Source organism: Amblyraja radiata, chromosome 25, assembly GCF_010909765.2.
Source record: "Amblyraja radiata isolate CabotCenter1 chromosome 25, sAmbRad1.1.pri, whole genome shotgun sequence".
NCBI lineage: Eukaryota > Metazoa > Chordata > Chondrichthyes > Rajiformes > Rajidae > Amblyraja > Amblyraja radiata.
Genome location: NC_045980.1, coordinates 5,537,948 through 5,565,147, shown reverse-complemented (window position 1 = coordinate 5,565,147; position 27,200 = coordinate 5,537,948). Strand labels below are relative to the sequence as shown.

The window sequence follows — 27,200 nt, the reverse complement described above, 5'->3', positions numbered from 1 at the left end:
GTTTGATCCGGCCCGTTGCGGGGTTCGGTGAGCCGCGGGACTGTTTGTACCATCGCCCGGTGGGGAATCGCCTCAGCGCAGAGGGAGAAGAGGAGGGAAGAGACTGCAGCCCTATGATTTTTGCCTCCACCACAGTGAGGTGCTTGTAGGACTCACTGTGGTGGTGTTAATTTGTGTTTATTGTTGTTATTATTGTATGATGTATGTATGACTGCAGGCACGAAATTTCGTTCAGACCGTAAGGTCTGAATGACAATAAAGGCATTCAATTCAATTCAATTCAAGTAGTTGAGTTAATAGAATTACACATTTCACAAAACTTGACCACGGAAAGTGTGTATACAATTATTCTGTAGTGTAGTTGAGGAAAGCTGGTCTGGCCTGGCCTGTTTCCATGCTACACATTGTAGGTAAATAAGGTTGAGTGTATGTAGGATTATCATGAAAATAGCTACAATTAAAACAATTAGTCATGCTGCATGGAATGAAACCCTCATTCCAACCCCCTGCTAACCAAGATGCTCCATCTAAGGTAGTCTCCTTTTATCCATATCCCTCTAAACCTTTCCTATCCATGTTCAAAAGTCTTTTAAATGTTGTAATTAGACCTGCCTCAACTACTTTCACTGGCAGCTTGTTCCATACACCCACCACCCTGTGTGGAAAAGGTTGCCCCTCTGGTCCCTGTTTAAATATTTTTCTTCTTACCTTAAACTTTTGCCCTCTTGTTCATAATTCCCCTGTTGTACAAAACAAATCTATCCATTCACTCTATCTAGTCCCCTCATGCTTAATTTATCTCCGTAAAACATCGCCTCTTGGTCTCCTGTGCGCCAGAGAATAAAATCCTAGCCTGCCCAATCCCTTCCTTGTAGTTCAGGCCCTCGGGTCCTGGCAATACCTTTGTAAACCTTCTCTTTGCAGCTTAATGGTGTCTTTCCTGTAGCAAGGTGACCAATACTGAACACAATGTGCGAAGGGTGGCCTCATCAACATCATGTGCAATTAAATTCTTCAGTAATCATGAAGGAAGCCATCTTTAGGGTGGCACGGTGGCGCAGAGGTTGAGTTGCTGCCTTATAGCCCTAGCAGCGCCGGAGACCCGGGTTCGATCCTGACTACGGGTGCTGTCTGTACAGAGTTTGTACGTTCTCCCCGTGACCTGTGTGGGTTTTCTCCGAGATCTTTGGTTTCCTCCCACACTCCAAAGACGCACAGGTTTGTAGGTTAATTGGCTTGGTAAGTGTAGGGTAGTGTTAATGTGCGGGGATCGCTGGTCGGCGCGGACCCAGTGCGCCGAAGGGCCTGTTTCCGCGCTGCATCACTAAATTAAACTAAATACTGCCACGGGTTGTTTTTATTTCTTGTAAAGTGTCTGGAATATCTTGCTTTGCACTGAAAAATGCAGTCTAGGTTAGTTGCTGATCTAGTGCAAGCGATGTGTGCATTTGCATGGACAGAGGCTTGTAATCCCGAATGATCAGCATATCATCAGTGAATTTCTTTTATTTGGCAAACATTTTTGTCTCTTTTTACAGAAGCCATAAAATTGCAAGTCGTTTAAAATTGGACAGAAAAGGAAGAAGTCAATGTGGGGAAAAGATAATCGATTGTGGTCAGAATGTGTGGGGGTTAGCAATTGGTGCACCCCAGCCTGAGAATGGAGGTCGGTCGTCAGTGAACCAAAGCAAATGTGTGTCTCGGATCTCGGGGATGGTCCTCGCCACAGGTCTCGCCAATGGAGAAATCAAACTGTGGGAAGTGCCTTCTGGTAAAATGTCTTGATGTCCTGTTACTTTGGCAATGCTGTTGTTGTGATACAATGTACTTTTCACCCTGGGGAAACAGCAGCTTTTAAACTATTTATATGCAAAAACGCCTTGAAATTTCCCCCTCTCTTCAAAATATTAACCTCTCACTGCCATTGTTGAATGAACATCTCTCTGGAGTGATTTATTTCATTAAATATAATAAGTAGCAGAGGTCTGGTATGAATCCTTGACAGATGGTGTATTTCTGGAGGATCATAGTTGTAACTCGTCTTCTCGTCCACAGGTTACACATTTCTGACAGTGTTGCTGTCTAATGATTGTGGAAATTTAAAGTTGTGTTTTCCTTTGCTAATTCAAAGACGACTAAAATAAATTGTAGTGCTGTGAGGACTGCTCCAGTGTTCATCAAACTTTTCGTACAAGCTGCAGTTTTCCTAATTGGTTAAAGTGTTTAATGATAAATAGTCAACTGTTTGGAGAGCTGCAAACACCTCGTGAACAGCAGCACTGAGTCATTACCTAGGAGAAACAAGTTTCAAATTATTTCTGTATAACAATCAATAAGTTAGGCTAATTATAAAAACCCTTCCACGCTAAAATCTGGTTATTTTTCCCATGTAAACAAAGGAACCAAAAAAGGAGCGATGAATTTCGAGCTGAGTATAGGAGAGGTGCCCAGCTGCAATTGTCAAGTTCCCTGCTCTTGTCATTGCATGGATGATCGATAACAGGCATCATGGTGGTGCAGCGGTAGAGTTGCAGCCTTACAGCGCCAGAGACCTGGGTTTGATCCCGACTATGGTTGCTTGTCTGTGTGGAGTTTGTACATTCTCCCCATGACCTGTGTAGGGTTTCTCTGGTTTCCTCCCACGCTCCAAAGACTTACTGGTTTGTAGGTTAATGAGGTTGGTATCCCTTGTGTTTGTGTGTGTAAGATACTGCAAGCGTGTGGGGATCACTGGTTGGAGTGGACTTGGTTGGCCGAAATTCCGCACTGTACCTAAAACGTGCAAGGAAATATACCAGTTGGTGGAATACACTAATTGATAGTTTCCTTATGTTACATCACTGGATTTGTATGCATTACCTTCAACATGGAGGTTTAATCTAGAAATTCAAACACATCAACAGGAGTGCCTTCCTCCATAAGGAATTCAATCCATTCCTGTGTTTGCAATTGGTCAAATACAGCAAAATTACTCCCTTTTTTCTATTTGGTCTTCCATAAGACATAGGAGCAGATTTAGGCCATTTGGCCCATTGATTCTATTCTACCATTCAATCGACTAATCTATTTTTATTTTTTTTCCCCCTCAACCCAATCCTCCTGCCTTCTCCCCATAACCTCTGATGCCCTTAGTAATCCAGAACTATCGATCTCTGCTTTAAAATACCCACTGTGGCAATGAATTCCACATATTCACCAGCCTTAAAGAAACCAGTTAAAGAAACTCCTTTTCTTCTCCATTCCCTCAGTCATTGGGCTAGACTTTCTGTTTTGGGGAATTGTGTTGGTCAGGGGTGAGTTTTTACCAAGGTTCATTTACATTGTTAACATGCACTACAATCTTCAACAAACAGGAAGCTAAATGGAAGATAATTTTAAAATGAGGTTGGTGTAAGGAATTTATTCCATCGTGTATTTGAATGGTAATTGTGTGCTTTCAATGAAACTGGTGAATTGGGTTCATCGTGACAAGTGAACTTTTTTATAAAGATGCCCAGTCCTCCTTCTTAAAATGCTTTTCTCTTACAATATGGAATATTGAGCCAGTTAACGTACGGCATTCTCAGTATATGAATTATGGTAAAGAACTTACTGTAAAATACTTATCTATTGTGGAAGAGAATGTAGCAGTACACAGCACAGAAACAGCTGAGCCCACTGCAACCATGTTGACCTTTTTTTGTTTTTGTTTTGTTTGCCTATCATATTTTCTGTACCTTGACTATTCAGGTGCCTGTCTAAATCGCCCTTAAAAGCAGTGATTGCATTTGATTCCACCACTACTTCTGGCAGAGTGTATAAAAAGAAAACACTCTCTTTTAAATGGAAATCCTTCTAAAAGCTCCTTGCTGTAAATCTGTATTTTTTTTTTATACCCCTACGATGGGAAGAAGATTGACTATATGTCTTATGCTTATAATGTTACATTCTATCAGATATCTCTCGGCCTTGTTCACTCCATGGAAAATAAGCCCAGCCGATCCAATCTTTCCCTATTTACATTTATAATTCCCCACATTTAAAAAAACAATTAGCTGGTCTTGCACACTGGCCTGTGCTTAGATTGTTATTTTATCAATTTCATACCGTGGAACATGAATTTATAATGTTTTTTGCAATTTTTGGAAAATAGTTGTAGAAAGCACAAAAAGATATTTAAGTGGATGTTACCTGGTCTGGAAGGTTTGAGTTCTAAGATAGGCTGGGTCTTTTAACTCAGGAGCGCAGTTGGCTGAGGGTTGACCTTACAAGAAGCATATATAATAAGGGCATGGATAAGGTAAATAGCCACAGAAACAATGTGGGGCAAGCAAAGGCAAGTGGGAATAATTAAATAGGTAACTTGGTCAGCATGGATACCGGTTTCTGCACTGTATATATCTCTTAAGATATTTTACCGCATGAAGCAACTAAGTGTATTATCCAGTTTACAGCAGCACAGGTTTAAAACACAGCATAGGGATTTATGTTTGCAATTGCATTTACACGTTCGCAAGTTATAGGAGTAGAATTAGGCCATTCGGCCCATCGAGTCTACTCCGGCATTCAATCATGGCTGATTTCTACCTCCTAATCCCATTTTCCTGCCTTCTCCCCATAACATTTGACACCCGTACTAATCAAGAATTTGTCTATCTCTGCCTTAAAGATATCCACTGACGTGGCCTCCATAGCCCTCTGTGGCAATGAGTTCCACAGATTAACTACCCTCTGACTAAAGAAGGGTCGGAGGGTCACCAGATTTTAACCATTTTCTGGTTAAAGGTATCAAGTTGTTAAATAATTAAAAATGTGTGCCCCTTGCATGGAATAAAATCAAATTAACATTTATTTTTACAAGTTATTTACTGATGCTTGACTATGATGGCAGCCATTTGATTAGCATGCTGTTGACATATTGGGGTGCTATGCTATTGTGGTGAATAGATTCAATGAGTTCTGAGAATTACGCCTCTAATCCTTCAGAAGGCCGTGGGATCATCATGTATGACCTTGTAATGCAAGCAACAGGTCCCTTTAAAAGTTCTGAAACGGCTAGAGAAGTGGGTTGTCTCGGGGTACTGATGGTGGCTTTCAGTCTGAGATTCTGCTATGTAGGGACAAAACTCATTGGTGGTTGAAAGTATAAGGGATAATAATAATGAAACATATACAATTTTTAGGGGTGTAAACAAGGTGGACTCTGAGAGGATGTTTCCTCCTTGTGGGGGAATCTGGAGTTCAGTGCACAGTATTGGAATCCGTTCAGTTCAAAATAAAGCGTCACTCATTTAAGATGGGGATGAGAATGAATTTCTCCTTTTAAGGTTGATAAATCTTAGGAATTCTTCATCGCGAGGCTGATTTAATGAACGTGGTCAAGGCTGAGATGGACAGATTTTTGGCATTTGAGAGATTGGAGAAATGGGCAGGAGTCTAGACATAAAAACAGTCATGGTCTTATTGAATGATGGAGCCTTTGACATCCAAGCTTTATTCTTAAAAATGTTCTGCTTCTACTTTGTCTTGTGCTCTTATGTTAAATGTTATAGTATAGAGGGGAACATCTATCCTGGGATCATAGCTGTGTGTTGCTGGTCAAGCAGTGTGCATGTACTGGAACGACTTTGTCCACTGAGGTTGGGCATTTTACAAGCCCACACATTAAATAATGGGATAAAGAACAGCCGCTTAAGTGGGAGATTAGGAAGCTAACCTTTCTGGAAGCTTGTCCAGAGAGAGTCCCAACAAATTTGCCATGCATTGATGTGTGATGGAAATGACAATATTTTCATATCACAGTATTTTCTGTTTCTGTTGCAGCACATCTACTTTTCAATTTAAAAGGGCATCAGGCTGTGGTGAGGAGTATTGCTTTTATCTCCAATGAAAACTTCATGCTGGTCTCTGCATCACGAGACACGACTTTGCGGGTATGGGACCTACAACAGGACGGTAAATGAAAATCTTTTTGTTTTGTTATGTCCCCCCCCCCCCCCCCCCCCCTTACAATGAAGTATTAATGTATAATTAGGGTTTTTATCTGGAGCCTTCAGGAAAACGATTGAAAATGCCAATCAATAAAGGGGAAGCCATTTAAGACTGAGGTGAGAAAAAACTTCCCCCATCGTCCCCAATCAATAACGCATGCCTCCCCATATCCCTTGATTCCACTAGCCCCTACAGTTCTATCTAACTCTCTCTTAAATCTATCCAGTGATTTTGCCTCCATTGCCCTCTGTGGCAGGGAATTCCACAAATTCACAACTCTCTAGGTGAAAAAGTTTTTTCTCACCTGAGTCTTAAATGGCTTCCCCTTTATTCTAGGACTGTGGCCCTTGGTTCTGGACTCTCCCAACATTGGGAATTTTTTTCCTGCATCTAGCTTGTCCAGTCCTTTTCAGTCAGGGAGCAAGTAACTTTTTTTTTAACGTATATACCTGGGACAATGACCCTATCTTAGAAATCACTCCGAAGATAGACACAAAAAGCTGGAGTAACTGAGCGGGTCAGGCAGTATCTCCGGAGAAAAGGAGTAGGTGATGTTTCGGGTTGAGATACTTCTTTAGACTGAGAATCAGGGGAAAGGGAAACGAGAGATGTAGATGGTAATGTAGAGAGATATAGAATAAATGAGTGAAAGATATGCAAATGTTGATAAAGGCAGCAAGCCATTGTTAGCTGTCGCCTAGATGAAAACAAGTATAGACAATGGGACTCAAGACGACTTTGATGCTGGTATGACATAGGTGGGGGAGGGATGGAGAGAGGGGGATGCAAGGATTACGAAGTTAGAAAAATCATAATTCATACCACTGAGTTGTAAGCTGCCCAAGCAAAATATGAAAAATTGTGAAATCACTCTGGTGAGTCCTTGTCATATTGTCATTCCATAGGTAGGGAAACTAGACATTTTCCAAGTTTGGTCTCACCAAGATGCTATTTAATTACATGACACTTTCCCATTTTAACTTCAGTTTGTTGCCAAATGAACTGCTGGACAAACTCAACAGATTGAGCAGCATCTGTGAGGGTGGGGAGAATTGAGCAACATCTACGGGTTAGGATGGAAGGGGGGGGGGTCAGGATTTATTGATGTTTTGGGTCAAAGCCCTGCAGAACTATTGAAATTCTCCCCGACCCCACAGGTGCTGTTCAACCTGCTGAGTTCCTCCAGCAGTTTTTGTTCCAGATTCCAACATCTGCAGACCCTTATCTCCATTTCAAGTGTCACTTTATTCAGCTGAGAGTGGAAACAGTTTCTCTTTAATAATTTTTTTGAAAACATTTGTTCTAATTTTGAATACATGAGAAATCTCTTCTGAACCTTCCCTAATAGGGGGAGAACCCAAACTGCTCCAATCACTTCAAGTGATAGAAGCCCTTCTTCCATGGTTGATCTGGCAAACCTCTCTGCATCTCATCAATGGCCTTTGCCTGGTTCCAGAAATGTGATACCCAATGCTTTTCCCGACACCAACCCAGTGTTGGGATAGATTTAGTATAATTCCCTACCTATATACTTTCTGCCTCTTTTATACCTTAATTATGATTCCTTATTGAAGACGGTATTATTAACTTGTCCTACCACCTGCAAAGATTTGTGCAGGTACATGCTCTTGACTCCAAGTTTTCTAGTTCCTATAATCATCTTTAAAATTGTACTATTTAGTTTGTTGCATTGATTTCAATCATTCATTCTCCCAGGATGTTCAGCATTAAATTCATTCTGCCCACTTCACTGGCCTGATTTTGCCTCCCTAGGGTCTGTAATCCTACCTATGGTTTAGTTCCTTTCAAAGTTTTATATTACCCTGCATTCTTTGACATTTATCTTATTTTGAAGTCCAAAAGTTAATAGATATCCAAGAGAACACCGGGCTTAATACTGACACCCAAGGGACGACACCGTTGTATCCTACATTCTGGAAAAACTGTTCACCACATTCACATTCAAAAACTGTTCAACCACTTTCACATCCATCAGTCTCATTCTGCCATTTATTTCCTCGTAACCTATTCTCACTCTTGTGGCCACCAACTTGCTCTGAGTATCCTGCCACCCACCTATTCTGAGCAGAAGGGCCCCGTCCAGGAACATCACCAATCTATCTTCACCAGAGATGCTCCCTGACCTGCTGAGTTACTCCAGCACTTTGTGTCTTTCTTTGTAAACTAGCATCTGCAGTCCTTTGTGTTTTGAGCAATTTACAACGTCTATCAAACTACAGGCATTTCTTTGGGTAATAGGAGGAACACAGAGCATGTCTGTGCCAAGACCAGCCCTATCTGCCTGCACATAATCCATGTCCCTTCCTTTTCTACATACCCATGTGCTTGTCCAAAAGTATTAAAAGCCACTATTGTATCAGTCTCCATCACCACATCCTTCAATGCATTCCAGGCACTCGCCACCCTCAGAGTAATTAAAAATTAAAAAAAACTTGCTCTGCACATCTCCTTTAAACTTTGCCTCTCTCACCTTAAAGGTATGCCCTCTTGCTGTTGATATTGGGAAATGGGTTCTGACGGACTCATCATTTTATATACTATCAGGTTTCCTTGCAACCTCTGGTGTTCCAGAGAAAATTATGCAATTCTGCCCAACCTTTCCCTGTAGCTGATGCCCTCTGATCTAGGTATCATTCTGGTAAATCTCCTCTGCACTCTTTCCAAAGCCTCCACCTCCTTCCTGTAAAGGGGCGACCAGAACTCCACAGGAGCGAGAACTGCACAGTGAGAGAGTACGAAAGAAGAACAGACAGAAAATGATCTAATGAAAGCTGTTTCCATTTTAGAAAGAGTTAATATTTTAATGTGTTAGGCAGAGGATTTTGCAACATCCCAAAAATGCATGAATCATTCAGGCTCGGACCTACTCCTTTCATTAAGAAATGAGAGATGCATTCTGTGGATGCTATCTGCAGTTGAAATTCCTCATGACAGGAAATGTTTCTTAAATTGGGTGTTCCCCTGTTGGCTTTCTGCCTCGTGTAGAAATGTTTGACTCATTCACAATTATGAAATCCTATAGAGAAGATTATTTAAGTGTGACAAACTGTATCTGGTTTATTTTCTCTTTCTATTCTTCGCAGGTAATCTACTGCATCTATTAGATGATCACAGACAATGGGTCTATTGTTGTGCTGTGTCTCCTGACTCAAGCAAGCTTTGCTCTGTGGGAGGAGGAAAGACTGTAAGTTCCCAATTTTTAACAGTAAATGCCAGTCAGATGAGGCTTTGAGAACATTTTATTTTGCCATTTGATTTAGCCTGATGAAAAAAATGCCAACTATTTGTGTGGAAAATAGCTTAACTATAATTTCCTTTGAGCATAATTGCAATTTGAGATTGTTATCTTCGTCTCATGGGTAAAATCAAATTGGCCTGCCAGTTGTTACTGTTCAATCAAGTATTACGTGATCAATTCTTCCTGTGACTAATGGATTATCCTGCTTCTGCCTTGTTAATGAAAACGTGCGTCCTAGCATAAAGATCACCAAGGTTAACCCACTGGGAGATTAAGGGTGTATCTGATTTATTATTTTTGGCATTCATTCCTTTTTTATTTATTACCTTTTTGTTAAGAATGTGGAATATAGGACAGTCCTGCACAGGACCAGGCCCTTCTGCTCACCATGCCTAATACTGTATGATTCTGAATTAAAATTATCAAATCTGCCAATGCATGATCCATAGCCCTCAATTCCCTGCAATCTCACACTATCTAAAAGACTTGTCTGTGTGAGCCAGGATTGTGTTGGTTTTCTTGTAATCTCCTTAATTTGTATCTTCTTCCAAACACTAGGCCCCAGCCTTCCCATTTTCACATATGCTACTCGCATGTTTTCCGCCGACCGGATAAATATCTTCCCGTCGCACTTCAACCTATATTTCATAAGTTACTAACCTTTTAAAAACAGCTACAAAATATTAAAGTTTTCAACGTTCTCATTTTGAAGAAAAAAAATTCTGACTCGCGTCACAACTAGCAAGACACGACGGGACACTCCGCACGGGAGGGGGACCCCCACTCACCCCCTCACCCCTCCCCCTCTCACCCCTCCCCCCTCCCCCTCTCACCCCTCCCCCTCTCACCCCTCCCCCTCTCACCCCTCCCCCTCTCACCCCTCCCCCTCTCACACCTCCCCCTCTCACCCCTCCCCCTTTCACCCCTCCCCCTCTCACCTCTCACCCCTCCCCCTCTCACCCCCTCCCCCACTCACCCCCTCCCCCACTCACCCCCTCCCCCACTCACCCCTTCACCCTCTCACCCCCTCCCTCACTCACCCCCTCCCTCACTCACCCCCTCCCCCACTCACCCCCTCCCCCACTCACCCCACTCCCCCACTCACCCCCTCCCCCACTCACCCCCTCCCCCTCTCCTCCTCTCACCCCCTCCTCCTCTCACCCCCTCCTCCTCTCACCCCCTCCTCCTCTCACCCCCCTCCCCCTCTCACCCCTCCCCCTCTCACCCCTCCCCCTCTCACCCCTCCCCCTCTCATCCCCTCCCCCTCTCATCCTCTCCCCCTCTCATCCTCTCCCCTTCACCCCCCACCCTCTCTACCCCCCTCCCTCTCTAAGGAGTGGTGAATATTGGAACCTATGGTGAGTGGTGGAGTATTGCGTTCGGGGACCAACCCTCCCCTGTGACGCTGAGCGCCCCCCCTACCCCTCAATCTCAACCCCTCTCCCTCTCTACCCCCCTCACCCTATCCACCCCCCCACCCCTCTCCCTCACTGGCAGCGTTTGCGTATTTGGGTCTATGTGCGAGCGGACAGGGCGGGGGATGGGGGAAAAAGGAGCCAATTAATAGTATCAAGGGGGGTGGGGGTTAGTGTGTGTGTGATGCCGCAGGCCGCCCTCGCCCCTGCAACCGCTCGTTGAGGGGACGGGACCCAACGGGTCCCACTTGGGCTGGTCTCCTTTAAATTTTCCCCCTCACACCTTAAAGCTGTGCTCTCTGTATTTGACATTTCCATGGTGGGAAAAAGATTCTGACTGTCTACCCTGTCTATGCCTCTTACTTTGGTACATGTACCTTGGTACACATGACAATAAACTAAACTGATTATTTAAAACTTCTGTCATGTCTCACCTCAGCCTATGATGTTCCAGAAAAAACAATCCAAGTTTGTCCAACCACTCATTCTCGTACTGTCCCGGTAAACTTCCCTTGTACCCTCTCCAAAGCTTCCACATCCTTTCTGTAATCGAGCAATCATAACTGCACACAATACTCCAAATGTTGCCTCATGAAACTTCATAACATTGCATCATCATTTCTTCCTGATACTCATGTCTCAACCATGTAAAAACTGGTGTTGCAACTTTCATGGAGCTCTGGACTTGAACCCCAAGATCTCTCTAATCAGTGCTGGTAATGGTCCTACAATTAATTGACCCCCCTCAAAGTGCAGCACCTTACCCTTGCAGTAAGTCAGCGGGACAGACGGCATCTCTGGATAGAAGGAATAGGTGACATTTCGGATTGAGATTTTTCTTCAGACCTCGCTGTGTTCTTTGCAAGAAAGACTGCCAGCCTCCCAAGAATTGACACCAACTGCTTGTATTGTGGAAGTGAAATTGGAAGCCGTATTTACGTGTCATTAGCTTCGTTTTAAGATCATGTTCTGATTTCAGTGACCTGTTACTTTTTTAATTATGTGCAGGGTGCTGTCACGATCTAGTTTGCTGTTGTTAGACACCACTTTCTGCGAATCTGTTCGATAATCTCTTCAACCTGCTGTTTGACCGTGCTTGTGGTTTTACTTCCCAATACCACCTCCTCCTTGATTATTTCTCTGAGTGCCCTTCATTTCCCGCTTGCAACTTGAAAACTGACTTGAAATCCGTCTTTTTATTTTGTCTTGGCTCCAAAATTGTGCCATCATTTTACTATAGCAGTCGCATATGTATGTACTTGCAGCACTGCACTTTTTGCATTTACAGGAAAAAGAGGCAAATTGTAGTAGAATGCACCTCGCTATACAGGAAAAAGGTGGCACGATTTGTTATATCAAGGTGGGGGGGTAAGGTCCTTGAGTTACTAGCCTAATGTCTTGGATAAATCCTAATTGCACTATTAACATAGACTTCATTTGATGTTCAGGGGAGGAGGAGCCATCTTGGTGAACGGCTGCTAGCAGCAGCCGTCCGTCTTAAATTCGTTTTTTTTTTTTTAGTTTTTAGTGAGTCCTGTTTTTTTGTTTGTAGGGGATATGATCTTTTAATGTGGGGGGGTAGGTGTTACTTTATTTATAGGTCCCTACCTGGTCGGTGTGGCAGCCTTTTTTCCGGGCTGCCCGTCGACCCGTCCTCGTGACCTACCAGCGGGCTTGGAGCGCCGTTTCTTGGCGGGAACCACCCAGCACCTCGGCCTGGGTGGCGGCACTGCATTGGAGCGCCGGAGCGGAGCCGGCGATGCCTTGCCTGGGTCGCCGCGCTGGAGCTCTGGCGAGCTGGACCACCGTGAGCAACATCTCCGGGCTGCGGGTTTGCGGAGCGGAGAGACGGCGTGCGTAGAGGCGGCAAGGCGGCAGTGCGGAGAGCGGGCGCCGACTTTTTCATCGGGAGCCTAGGAGCGCCAAACCGACGCGGCCTTGTCGGCTTCGGCAGCCGCGGGCTCCAACCAAGAAGCGGCCGTTCCAGGTAGCCCAGCCGCCGAAAGGACTCTCCCGACGCCGGGGCAAGACCACCTGGTGAGAACGGCCAGGGACATTGGGCCTCCGTAGAGGCAACTGCGGTGGCCTCAATAGGCCTGACTTTGGGGTGAACATGGGGTGGGGACTGGACATTGTGCCTTCCTCCACAGTGCTATCCACTGTGGGGGGATGATTTTTTTTTGTCTAATTGTAGTCCTGTAGGTCTGTGTCCAAGATGGCTGCCGTGAAGAGAGAGTGGACGCTGGCACGATTTGGCTGCCGCTGCTCTCTCTTCACACTGTGTTTTTGATTTTCTGTTTTTGGATTGAATTCTGTTTTTAATTTGTGTCACTGTGATGTCTTTAATTACTTGTTTTACTCCGATTATATGTTTTTATTCCGATTACTATGTAAGGTGTCCTTGAGATGTATGAAAGGCGCCCATTAAATAAAATTTATTATTATTATTATTATGTTGGCTAGCTAACTCTGTAACAATTCTGCATTAGCGTTGGCAGTTATTTGTGGATAATTTCAGTTGTATTGCAGTTGCAGGTTCTCCTGTGGAGCACAATTTCGTATACAGTGATTCGGAAACTCGAAGGACATAATGCTGATGTAGTTTCGTGTGAGTTTTCCCCTGATGGAGCTTTATTAGCAACTGCATCGTATGATACGCACGTAATCGTATGGGACCCACACACTGGAGAAAGCCTGATGAAGCTGAGGTAAAGCAGCATCTGCGTGAAATGTAATGGCTCTATTGTTTTTGTCGCTTCATACCTTACACAAAATATGATAATTGTGTGTGAGTGGCGGTGGGGTTCAATTATCCCAGCCCCAGGACCTCACTGAAGATATTCTTCAGGGCAATGGCATGATAAAATTCTATCCATGCACATAACTCCCACAAAGTTTGCAAACATGCAGGTCAAAGCAACCTGCTTGATTGACACTCCTTCCACCACCTTAAATATCCTTTTTCACCCGCCATAAGTTATAAAAGAATGAGGCCATTCGGCCCATCAAGTCTACTCCGCCATTCAATCATGGCTGATATATCTTTCCCTCTCTACCCCATCCTGCCTGCTCCCCATAACTCCTGACACCTGTACTAATCAAGAATCTATCTCTCTCTGCTTTAAAAAATATCCATTGACTTGGCCTCCACAGCTTTTCGTGGCACTCCATTAGAATACAGTGACATATGTATCATCTGCAAATGTGTTTCATTCACATACCTATACCACTCCCATGACCTCTTAACACCAAAGAGGGCAGGAACTACAAGGTTTATGTGAACACTAACAACTGCAGGTTCCCCTCCAAGTGGTACACCAACCTGATTTGGAAATATATCATCAGTATAAATCCTGGAACATTACTAATACTGGGTGTAACCTCATCATGGCTGCACCACAGTTCAAGAAGGCAGCTTAGCACAACTTCTCGAGGGCAATTAGGGATGGGCAGTTAATGCTGTCCTGGCTGGCAATGCTGTCCAATCTACAGTAAATTAACTTGAAATACTCGGGATATCAAACAGCATCTCGGAGAACAACCATGTTAGATTAAGGATGTAGATGATGGACTAAATGGCCTCCTCCTTTGTCACAAACTTTGTGATCTCATGACTTTCAAATGGACCTGGTAGACGATGACAAAGAACAAGTATAAAGCCATAGGAAAGGCTGAGTGAATGGCTGACACCACTATGTTGCAGAATTGTAGTTGGTGCAAGTCACAGTGAAGCCAAGAATATTTACTCAGCAAACAGTAACAGAATGCTGGAATTAGCAATTTGAAAAAAATAAACAATTGAGTTAATGTATTAAGCCAGAACAAAGCAAATATAAATTGGGATTTCCCAGTTGTTAATGATATCAACTCTCCTTCCCATACTGACAGTTCTGTTCTGGGACATGTCCATTGCCAGAATGAGGCCACATGCAAACTGGAAGAACAGTTTAGTTCAGTTTATTGTCACGTACAGTGAAAGGCGTTTTGTTGCGTGCTAACCTGTCACCTCGTAACAGCACCTCGTACCGCCGCTTGGGTAGCTTACATCCCAACAGTACAAACAAATGAAAATTTTCCAATTGTAAGTAACCTCTATCAACCCCCCCCCCCCCCCCCCCCCATCCCTACTGCACCCCACTTCGATTCATACCCATTTCTCTCCTCCCCCTCCACCTACATTCTACTTCTGCTTGTTCACTGCACAACCGCCAACAACTGGGCTAGCTATCTCGTGCAGGTTACACTTGCATGGGCACTGGTTGCAAAAGGGTTATTTAGATTTTTATGTGGGCAAGTTTGGTGAGATGATCCATGTCCAAGTTGTCGAGCTGTGACTTGAAGAGTGACAAGGTTGGTGCACACCTGGTGGTGTCGGGAAGGATGTTCCACTCTGGGATAGACCATGGATATAGTGACTAGATAGCTATTTTTGTTTGCTCTAATTCTAGTATAAACTAGACCAATTGCAGACCCGTTGGGTCTGTTCCCCCAACGTGCGGTTGTGGGGGGGAGGCGGCATGCAGCGTCACACACATTAACTATCTCCCCCCCCCCCTCCCCACACACACATGCTAATTACCCCCTTGATATTATATTAATATTATTAATTTGCTCCTTTTACCCCAAGCACCCTATCTACTGACGCATAGCCCCCAACTTGCAGTCACATCTAGAGAGGGGGGCGGGGGTAGAGAGTGAGGGCAGAGAGAGGGGGCAGAGACAGATAGAGAGGCAGAGACCGAGAGAGAGGGGCAAGAGGGGGTGGAGGGGAGGAGAAGAGGGAGGGTGGGTGAGGGGGGGGAAAGGTGGGGGAGGAGGGGGGAAAGGTGGGGGAGGAGGGGAGAGAGGGAGGGGAGAGAGAGGCTGAGTGAGGGGGAGAGGCGGGGAGGGTGGAGGGAAGGGGGTATGGGGTGTGGAGGGGAGGGGGGTTTAGGTGGGGGGGTTTAGGGGAGGGGGGTTTAGGTGGGGGAGAAAAAGAGGGGAGAGAGAGAGGGGGGCAGGGGGAGGGGGGAGAGGAGAGGTGGGAAGAGAGAGGAGGGGAGACTTCAACTTTTTACTTCAACCCAAACCCCCCAAACAACCATTTGCAGGCAGTGCCTTTTTACTTCAAACCAACCATATTTTCATTATCAAACCACATTAAGGTCACTCACAGTTGAGTAGACATGTGTTCAGTGTTATTCAGAGCTCAGAGAGACGTGATCTCCATCTTGCAGAGACTGAGTGAGGCACACCACTTCCTGGTTTTATAGTCCCTACCCCTCCCTCCAGCAGGGGCAGCAGAGAGAATGGTGATATAAAAAAAATCATTAATATCTCTCTGATTTTTAATCGATGGGAAAAATCCTCCGGTCCAGGAAGGCAGACGTGGGCTCTGAGTGGGGTGGCCAAAAATGACGACCGTAGGTGGAGGCGTTCTCTCGGAAATTGCAGCACAGTGGGCCAAAAGCGGTCAAGTTCAGACTTTTAGTAATATAGATAAAGTGACCTGAGGACTGTCTTGTAGATTTCTGGTCATTGGATTGAATGAGGTGAGATATGTTACTGGGGATGATGCCATGAGTCTCCTTGTGGACAGTACATAAGCGGGCTTTGGTGTGTTTTGACTCCAGCGACTCCCAGCCGAGGTGATTTAACATATCGAAAACACTTGACTGTCTTGAGTAGTCATTACTAACAAACCGGGCTGCACGTCACTGAACCTTGTCTCGGGTGTCAATGTTATTTTTCTGGTGTGGGTCCCATATTGTCTGGCAATGCATTCCTTCTTCTGGCTTCACTATTAGCAACTCTTCAAATCTTTTCTTTGATATCTTGCTTTTTTCTCTCTCTGCCCTTTGTCCAACCATCTGCCTATGACCCCCCCCCCCCCCCCCCCCCCCCCCCCCCCCCGCCCTTCGTCTGTGTTTACCGATTACCTGCCACACGCTTTGTCCTGCACCTCCTATTTTCCAGCTCTCCCCCCCCCCCCCCCCCCACCCCACAATCAGTCTGAAGCAGTGTCCCGACCCAGAATGTCACCTATCCATATTCTCCAGGGATGCTATTCCAGTAAGTTCTCTTTTTTTGTAAATCAGCTTCGTTGTTTCTACAAATAAATATTTGTCGACTTAACGATGGAACTAGTAACAATCTATGGTAAGGATTCCTAACAGTAGCAAGTTGAGTTCTTCAATAAAATGCAGGGAGAGATTAATTATAGAATCGGTCCCAAATCTCTCTAGCAATGGATGCCTGAGGGAATTGTCTGATAATTTCCACTGCTGCCAGGAATAGCGGAGTCATTATATGTAAGGGGATTAAGTGAAGAAAGAAAATACGATTCGGTGGAGAGGATTCATTAAAGGGGTGGGTACAAGATAAAAGTAGCTATTGATATAAACATAGAAACGGCCTGGAAATAGGGTCTGTAAATAGTTTCAAAAAATGGGAAATCTAAAAATGCATTTAATCACATTATTTGTGTCACAGGTGAGGCTACAATTTACTGCCCATTCCTAACTGCCCTTGATGGAGACTGAGTTTGTGCTATGGAATTATTCACACTGGAAGTTCCAGGATAATAACCTAGTAATGAAGGAAGGTGTTGATTAATATTGAAACAGACAGTGAGATTTGGAAGAGGGAAATAGTGGGTTTCATATGCACCTAATATTGCACGCCTTTTAAAGTGGTAGAGATTATGGTATGTTCCACTGAAGAATTATTTAAATGGTACAGACTGCAGCCAAGGTGCACTGATTGTGAATGTTTAGGGTGGTGGGTGGGTTGCCAATTAAACTGCGGTTTGTGCTTGTTCATATTGCATGTGTTGCTGGAACTGCTTTCATCCAGACAAGCGGAGGATATTCTCTTGGGCATAAAGGCAAGTCACTTGCAATAATCCAGCTGGTCTAATCTGTCTCTTTTTCTGTGGTTGGTCCAGTTTGTATCTAGTCATTGGTGTCCCCCCTGCATGTTTATAGTGAGATATTTGGAAATGCAGTACTGTTGTTGAGCACAGGGAAGTGATTGTTGGCTGGCACTTGTATGGTGCTAATATTACTTTCAAGTCAGCCCACTCTTGTATGTTGTTGAGTTGTTACTGCTTCTGGGCATGGACTACTTCATTAACTGATGAGCTGTGAGTAGAATGTTGTGCATTCATCAATGAACATCCCTGCAGCTGAACCATTGATGGAGATGAGTTAATTGATGAAGCAATTGAAAAAAGCTGGCACACGGAGAAGGCACAACTGATTCATCTACCAAAATCACGACTCTCTTCCATTCAAAAGGCATGATTGGAGTTGGTTTTCCATTCTGATTCCTAATAGTCTAGTACATTTTGTCAACATTCTAATGCAGACACTTCTAAACTGCCTTCAGAATTCATAGTTTAGTTGGAACCCAAATTTAATATATTTTACAGCCTGTTAGTAAATGCCACATGATCATATAAATGACAAACTTGTCCCATGCATGCATGACAAACCACTGAATTGTTGCAACTAAATATTGACTCAATTTCACAATAAACGTGATCATTTTAGGCAAATAATGCATTTTAGTCACCATTTTGATTTTCAAGTTGCAGATGTGATTTGTAATTGTGCCGTAGCACAATTTCTGGCATGGTGTAAGATTTGTTTCCCCCTTATATCTTACGAGAGTAATTATTTGTGGATTTTGGTCCAGAACAAAGTATCAGTTAACCACAAAGGTTTATACAAAATGCTGGTGTAACCCAGCGGGACAGGCAGCATCTCTGGAGAGAAGGCATGGGTGACGGGTGGAGACCCTTCTTCAGGTTAATGTCAGGAGAGTATGCGGAACAGAGATAGAATGTAGTCGGAGACAGCGAGACTGGTGGGAGAACTGAGGAGGAGGAGGGGATGGAGAGAGGAGGGCTATTTGAAGTTAGAGAAGTGAACGTTCTGAGAGAAGTGAGAGTACCCAAGTGAAATATGAGGTACTGTTCCGCCAATTTGCGCTGTTACCTCGTTCTGATAATGGAAGAGGCCCAGGGCAGAAAGGTCCGATTGGGAATGGGAGGGGAGTTAAAGTGCTGAGCAACAGGGAAATCAGGTAGGTTAAGGCGGACTGAGTGGAGGTGTTCAGCGAAACGATCGCCGAGCCTGTGCTTGGTCTCGTGATGTACAGAAGTTGACACCTGGAACAGTGATACAGTAGATGAGGTTGGAGGAGGTGCAAGTGAACTTCTGCCTCACCTGAAAAGACTGTTGGGGTCCTTGAATGGAGTCGGGGGGGAGGTAAAGGGACAGGTGTTGCTGGGGAAAGTACCTGGGGAGGGGGTGGTTTGGGTTTGAAGGGACGAGTTGACCAGGGAGTTACGGAGGGAACGGTCTCTGCGGAAAGCAGAAAAGGGTGGAGATGGGAAGATGTGGCCAGTAGTTGGAGGGGGCTAAAGTGTTGGAGGATTAACCAGTCAGTTAACCACTGTTTTAGAGAATTATTTTTAATCAACCATATTAAACTGATAATGTAATACTGCTATATTGTAGACACTGTTCACCAGCTGCTGCTACTCTGGATGTCGATGATGGTTTCAGGACTGCCTTTGTACGAGCAGTCTCATTTTCCCAGGAAGGTCTAAATCTTGCCTCGGTGACTGATGATAGGTGAGATGCTTAATCTTTTTTAAATTGAAGTTAGCTAGTACTGCTTTGAGAACTTTTCCAGTGAGCCTTTGAAGCTGCAAGCTTTCAATAGGAACAAGCAAACCTCTTGCACATTCTCTGCTCCTTGGGTGGGTGTGCAGGGAAGAAACATGCATCTCCCCCTGTGAATTTGATGCTCTTCAAATTAGATTTGTAATCTGTTTTTAAGAGTAGATGACTTGTTAGTTATATTGTTGCCCCTAGTTTGCTTTTTGTGCGCTTGGGTGATAAAACTAATCTTTCCTCAGTCACAATCTGTAGATTATAATCTTGTAATGAAACTCTTTTTGTTTAGATTGCTGAGAATTTGGTCCTTGGATTTACAAAGGCCAATAACAGTTGCCCCTCTGGCCAATGGCTTGTGTTGTACATTCTCTCCACATGGTGGTGTACTGGCTACAGGGTAAGGATGTTTTGTATGATTAATTGTCCTGTATGATTAGTTATATGCTTGAGTAATATGTTTGATTTACATTATGTAGCCAAAATTTTGGTTAGCACTGTTGGGAAGCAGTGTTTTGGAATTATCTTGTAACTCCCACCAACAGATGAGAATACATTTGATTGTTGCTATTGCCTTATGCCACAATTCTATTGTACCCAAGAATATTGAATAGTTTAGTTTACATTTATTAATGTGGCCTACACTTTTTCTTTCAACTATTCAAGGACACGAGACGGTCATGTTAAATTCTGGACTGTATCGAGGGTCCTGCCAACTCTACAACACATTTGTCGCAGTACTCTACGCTATGTGATGTCAACCCAGCAGATTATGCTCTTGCAAGTGCCAAAGAAGATAAAAGAGTTTTTAACTTACAAGTCATTTTAGTCTATCACAAATGGGGTGTAAATTACCCGAGGAAAAGATAATTGTCATATCGTGTCATATCAGACAATTAGCTGTAAATTAAAAAAAAAACAAGATTTTGATGTGCATTTGTTACTAGAATTCTCTACAATTATGCCACAATATTAGTCATCAAAAGACCCCTTTTATATCCTTACAATTACATTTTAAAAGTGATTGCTGTTCAAGAATCCCCTTGACACAGATATTGATTGGCCCACTGAGGTCCTCCCAACAGTTTGATGTTTTTTTTGCTCCTAATTCCAGCATCTGTAGTCTTTCTCATCTCAAGAATATTTTTGTCTATCTTGTGAACTTTTAATATTTAGAATAGTCACAACCTAGCAAATGTGCTTACATTGTCACTACGTTTATATTTTTGTTTTGGGGGAATATGATTTGTCATATATTTGAAACTTAATTGCTCTAGAGTAACAAATCACAGAAATGTTCTATTCTTTTGATTCCACATTGATGAAAAACACTTTCTCCTTCCCAACCCCTCCCCTCAAACCATGGACTACATCATGATTAAGTTAGGTTCAATAAAAACAAAAAAAACTGCTACACTCTGGAATGCCCGATTGTATCTGTGGTTAACACTGCAGGTTGAAACCCCTTTACAAGATGTTAGGTACTGGGTAATTTATTTTAATTCATTTATCCAGAAAGACTGCGGCACATCCTTATTACATAATTTAATTTATTACTTTATGGATATTGATTAAATGTTTTGATGACGCTGAAAATGATCCTAAATTTACCTTGACTCATTTGTAACCTCCTATAAGCTGGTTAAAGTGATAATAATTTGATTTACCTTTATCTTTTTACATGATTGGAATCTCTTTGCAACTGCGAACCATAACCATTTAATGTTTAACGATTGTATTTGGTTAATGTTCCTTCATTTGTTCTCATTTAGTTTTTAATTTTACTTTCACTTTAGATAATTTGCCCTGGAATTAGATATAGTCGTATAAAAGTAAATTGGTAATTTTCATAGCAATATGATTCCAATATGGGAAGTGCACAGTTTAAAAGATTAATTTATGGATTTTTAATTCCAATTTTATTTGAATGTTAAGCCTGACGTATGTAAGAATTTTTATTTGTAGAATTTTACAGTAAAGAAATTAGTGCACACTATGTGACTTAATACACCTGTATTCATCTGCCTTCTAGTTCTGCACTTCCATTGTTTGCCATGATGTGGTTTTAATCTCTGGTTTTGGAATTGAAAGTAACAAATATAGATCAAATAAAGGAAATAAATTGGGAGAAGTTTTTTGTAGTTTTGCTGAAATTGCCAACCAATGGTACTAAAAATGGAATGGGTTTGCCCTTTCATCATTTTTTAGATGACAACTATGCACGTCATATAGAATTAAACTATGTATCACATTTTTCGATACAATCATTCACAATTTTATAGTTCTCCAGCATCTAAGTGCCCTCCATTTTCAGTATGATTTAACATACTAATTGTCTTAAGAGGCTTAACTTTCTGTATAAACCTATTTAAAATAGAATATATTTTGTACATTTAACTCTAATAAAGATATGCTTTGAATGCACGTCAGCACTTTAAATACACTGCCATTTTAAGCTAAACAATTGTTACAATTTTTTTTGCTCAATTCTCTCCACATTATCAGTCTTTGCCACAGTCTCCTCCTCCCACTACCGACACACCAGTCTCTGCTTGAAATGATCGCTGCAAAGAATTGTATTTACCCTTGCCAATTGATTCCAGTCGTCTTGTCCCATATTACCTTTGTCCTTGGCTTCAAGTCAATCCATGCTCTTGCTGCTCACAAGGGCTGGTTTATCCATTCTTCTTCTAGTCATCATTGTGCTCTGAACAATCCTGTTGCCCATTACTATTTCACTGTTTTTTAAACTCAACCTCCCTTTGGTCCTCTGCTTTCTTGCTTTGCTTCTCCACAGCGGGGGGGAAAAGCCAAGGATTAGGCATTTCTGTCCAATCCTGTGGAATTCAGATCTTGTTTCATGCAAGTTATCTTAAGTGAAATACAACGTGTTTGGAAGCAGAATCAGAGGTGAAGAGTGCGGAACAAGTTCTGCAGCTGTTTATGAAATACTACAGGTACTACATTTGAACAAACACTAACTGCTACAGTATGCAAGCTAGCTTGGCATCCTCATGCAGAATTGTAGAATATCTAAAATAAAAATCTTGCATTATGGTTTATTGAAAATGTAGGTTATTAATTATTGTAATACATAGAACACTTTTAATAATCTGCCTTAATGCCTATTAATTCAGCAAATGTATTCATTTAACAGGCTGACCTTGGGTATCTAAATTTAACAATTATGCCAGGTAATGCAACACATTTTAGCATTTATACCATTTTCAGCAACTTAAATTCCAATCCTTGGGAATAATTAAATATCTTGCTACCGTAAGGAATTATTGAATCAGGCAGTACAGAGATTTGTTATTCACTCTCCCTTTAAATGTTTGGCAAGAGAGGTTTATACTAAGATTGAAGAAAGATGAGAAGACCATAAATGCAAGCAGGGTCCAGACCCAAAACTTTGTTCCCCATTTCCTCCACAAATGATGCCACTGCATTCCTCCAGCATTTTATGTTCTGCTCTAATATTTTAGTAGTTGATGTTTTATGTGTCTCCATTAGTTTAGATCTGTGTTGTAATGCTATGTAATCTTAGATTGGGGATATATGCTTAATAAAAAATGTTTACAATCTTACTTTGAAGTTTCTGGTGAATTCTAAGAAAAGTATAATAAGGTACTGTTTGAACACCAGTAGAGGTGCAGAATATATTTTGCAGCGTGACAGAATCGCTACTATGTGTATTGATTTCACTGCCATAATCAAACAAAACTAAATGCAAGTCTAAATATAATTCAGTTTTCTTTTGACCAGTATTTGTATACCTGTCAATATACAAGGTGATGACACTGCACAAACATTGGATTTAAGGTTTATATACTTAAAAAACATCTGCTGTAAACCAAATTCTCAAAACTGTTGGCAGCTGTTAAATTTGCAAATTACATTTTCATATGCACTGTCTAGTTCGGGAAAATATCTTGGTCAGAATATACAGATTAAGTTTTGGCACATTTAAAGCCCAGTCTGACAAAACTGAGAAATCAGTTTTATTTTCCACAGAACCAATGCCCACTCACCCATCGGAGCAGTAAAGATGGGCAGCGATAAAATATAGAAGAATTAATCAAATCTCAAACTAGCAGTTACACTCTGGGTATTATAACATTGTAGCCCATCCCATGAAAGTGCATAGGAATTTTTAGTTTTGTTTTAATAACCCCACCTGTTCTTGAATTTTAATGGGCATTGGACAAAATACCAATTAAAGCCAGTTTCCAAATAAGAACATGTTTAATTTGTCAGTATTATTCATCGCAACCAAAATATTAAACACTAAGCTTCAGCTACAACCATATTGCGGGCAGCTTGAAATGCAGCAATAAGTGAGCTTAACTGGATCTTCTCACTGGTTCCCGATGCTAGTCTATACCTGTGAAAATAAAGGAAATGGTCAACATTGTTCAGAATCACACCCTTTAGCCAAATTTTATTTCCTCCAGATCTCTGGGTAATGTTTAATACCACTTTTGTTTTTAGTTATTTTTAGGATATCAAATAATGTATCAGAACTGGGTAGCAAGCCAATGCTATACAAACCAAATACTCTGGTATATTACTTAACTTATCAAAGCAAGTTGTGGCATTGACCACTTTATGTTCCAATTAGATTTTTTTTAAATCCTTATTTATTCATTAGGATTGAATATATGGAAGTCGGCATATATGTTAGATTCCAATGTGATAAACAGCCAGTTTTTGATTGGACTCTGTTGTACATGGTATAGCTTCTGCCTTTGTTTTGCAATGATCAAAACATTCCACATGATTATGGTTGGGGAAAAATGCAGTTAACTGGTGAACCAAGGTGTGCACTTCCTCTACAAAACTGAAATTTGAAGGTGAATGAGATTTTTCAATGTTTAAGTGGATTCCCCATATTTTTTTCCCCTTCTATGCCAAATGATCTGGTTGAGCAAACATTATCAACCTTCTACTTACAGTCACTGTTCATGTGGGAATATGATCAGTAAGTGTTAATTGGCTGTGCAGCATGGAAGGAGTGGAACTGGAAATAAATTGCATCATATTTAGCTTTAAGCCCAGATGTCTGATTGGAAATCATTGCTAGTGTTATTTGTCTAGCTGCAGAACTGTTTTCCAAAACAAATTGCAAACAAGAGTATACCATCCAGCCCCTTAAGCCTCTTCTAGTATTCAGTAAGATCAAGCCTGATTCTCCACTCTCTTTGCTTCCATTGGTCTAAGAGCTATTAAAGATTTGAATTGTCCTCAACAGCAAAAAGTGACTGTTCAAAGATGAGAAGGTTCAACCTTCTCCTTAGCTTAGTCCTTAGTTTTAATGCTACAGCATGGAAACGGGCCCTTCAGCCAACAAACTGCACCAAGCATTGATCACCAGTTCACACTAATCTATGTCATCCCACTTTCTCAGCCATGCAGTGGGGGCAATTTTAGTGGCCAATTAACCTATAAACCCACATGTCCCTGAAATGTGGGAGGAAACTGGAGCACCCCGACACAGGGAGAATGTTCAAACTCCATACAGACAGCACCAAAGGTTAGGATTGAACCCAGGTCTACAGCACTCTACCAGCTGTGTCACCCAAATATAGTCAATTCCCTTCTTGATAGGGGACACGGTCTCCACTTTCCTCCTGTTAAATCCTTTCAGGATCATGAACAGAATCAGTTCAAATCAGAATCAGTTTACCCAGCCCTGCAGAAGTCTATGATGGTTAATTTCCAAAATTGTGAAAGTATAGTACTTAAAACAGGTAATACTTGTTCTTTTAGTCTCTTCCTTCCTCCATGTCTTTATATATGCCTGCTACCTATATTTGTGTCATTTTGAGCAGAGATTATCTAATAATTATGAGATTAACATAGTGCTTTTTTCCATCTGTCATTGCTCTTGCTGAAGTAACTACCACACAATTCTATTAAGAAATTTCCATCATAAAAGGTGTCAAGGCAAAAGAGGAAAGAAAGTAATTTTACTATATCATTATAAACCAACTTTCAAAATAGGAGCCCAAGCTTCTAGAAACTGCTGAATAAAATTCTTAAAACAATTTCAAAGATCACTATTCAAAAATATTTGACACCTGGCTTTAAGTCATCCATTTCATATTTTGAGGCTCAGTGAAACTGAAGAAGAGTTTTTATAAAAAGCAGCAAATGGTTAAAATCTGGAGCATACTATCATGGATTGTTGTGGAGATAGATTCAATTGGTCAGGTGAGTAACAAAAGAAAAAGCACTAGTGTCTGGAAGAAAGGTTGACAGCTGGGTTGCCTTCCATTTATGATCGAGATTGTTTCTTCTCCAACCCTCACACCCCATGCTTAAATCATATACCCGTTTATATACCAATCCTCAAGTATCCACTTAAAGATAACAAATTTGAAGTTACTTACTCAATATCTGCCATCTTGATCAACAAATGAATACGAATTGAAGGTGGTAAATCAACTGAAAAATAACATCATAATAAGATTAATCATAAAAGCATCTGATTTGTTTTTTTAAGCGGATTTCTCAATGTGTTGGGATGAAACAGAAGTGAGACACAAGAGATTGCAGATGCGGGAATCTTGAGCAAAAAAATTACTGGAAGAACTCAGCGGATCAGGCAACATTCTTGGAAGGAAAAGGACAACCTACTGAAGAAGGGACCAACCCAAAATGCCGTCTGATCACTTTGCTCCATAGATGTCACCAACAGTTCCTCCAACTTTTTTTTTAAACAAAAGTGACATGGGTGGCCGAGGAAGCATGTTCCATTGGAAGTATTATGCCAATCGATTAGTTATTTGAGTTCAATAGGATAGGTGGTAAACTACAGAACAATAATCCTAAATTCCCACCAGAACAATTTGAAAAAAAAAGGATACAATTGGATTTAAAAAGTGAAACTAATTGGGTATAAAACAAATTATTGAAACACTCAACCGGTCAGGAAGTTTCTATGAAAAGGTGAATAATGTTAATGTTTCAGTTTGACGGTTGCGATGACCCTGAAGATTACCAGCATTTGCAGTGTTTTAATTTTCAAAGTGCTTTGTTTAGCCCACCAGTCCCTACATTTACAACCTTTATCACAGCAAGAACTACATGGACGCAGTAAGGACATTTGGTAAATTTATTAGAATTACGTAAATCCACTTAATAGTTCGATTCTGCAATTGCCAAGCAACAGTATCAGCGTACATCTGGAATACCCTTCAAAAGTAGGAAAGAAACCATCTATGTGACAAAGTGGCGAGAGAAATTAGGAAAGGAATTTTTGATCCAAGTGGCAAGTTTCAAAAAACATTTTGGGTGAAAATGGAAGGGTTGACCATTATATCTTAAGGAGGGCATCTGAGACAGAGCAAACAGCTACTTTGGAAGTAATGGTGACACAACAGATAAGTAACAAAGACCAAAACAGAATATTACCATTTTTTTCTATCAGAATCTAAATGTTTTAATGTTTAGAGCAGAAATAATCTTAATGCACAAAGTAAAGATAAAGTTGCTAATCTACAATTAGGTGTTTCAAAGTGTTCAGATTTAGAAACATTGCAATCAACAATATATACAAGTTAACCTGGTGTACAAACCATGACACGAGTTAAAATGTGGCATATTCCTGGAACAAACTGTTAATTCAAAAACTGACAAGTGGTATGATCGAGCGTGATGCAGATTAATATCTGCTAAAGATAAATAGAACAATTGAGAGGAACATTTTCATAATTTATTAAATTATATTCTCAAAAGCCACCTAGTGGTTCCTCCTACAAGAGAACATTTTGTTGTTATGGAAACAGCATTGGTCTCCAGGGAGACAAAAGCTTGAAAACATCCAGCATCACCCAGCAGATGGTGTCAGTTTGAGGAACAGGTCTCTGCTAAGAATTTGACTGCACGCAG

General features: G+C 41.8%; 2 protein-coding genes across 4 annotated transcripts in view; one reads left to right on the top strand and one right to left on the bottom strand.

The window, feature by feature from the left end:
• The window catches only part of wsb2 (WD repeat and SOCS box containing 2), a 31,614-nt gene extending 9,882 nt beyond the window's left edge, over window positions 1-21,732 (top strand). Inside the window, exons 3-9 of the mRNA XM_033043112.1 lie at window positions 1,539-1,771; window positions 5,803-5,934; window positions 9,075-9,175; window positions 13,174-13,352; window positions 19,149-19,265; window positions 19,600-19,707; window positions 19,974-21,732. Of these exons, the coding sequence (XP_032899003.1) occupies window positions 1,539-1,771; window positions 5,803-5,934; window positions 9,075-9,175; window positions 13,174-13,352; window positions 19,149-19,265; window positions 19,600-19,707; window positions 19,974-20,136 (1,033 nt within the window). The 3' untranslated portion in view covers window positions 20,137-21,732. The remainder of the gene's footprint in view (window positions 1-1,538; window positions 1,772-5,802; window positions 5,935-9,074; window positions 9,176-13,173; window positions 13,353-19,148; window positions 19,266-19,599; window positions 19,708-19,973) is intronic.
• A 637-nt stretch (window positions 21,733-22,369) lies between these two features.
• rfc5 (replication factor C subunit 5) overlaps window positions 22,370-27,200 on the bottom strand; it is a 75,080-nt gene continuing 70,249 nt past the window's right edge. For all 3 annotated transcript variants that reach the window (XM_033043113.1, XM_033043115.1, XM_033043114.1), the window contains 2 exons: window positions 25,700-25,754; window positions 22,370-23,691 (listed from right to left, as the gene is read on the bottom strand). In XM_033043113.1, coding sequence (XP_032899004.1) covers window positions 23,595-23,691; window positions 25,700-25,754 — 152 coding nt within the window. In that variant the 3' untranslated portion in view covers window positions 22,370-23,594. The remainder of the gene's footprint in view (window positions 23,692-25,699; window positions 25,755-27,200) is intronic.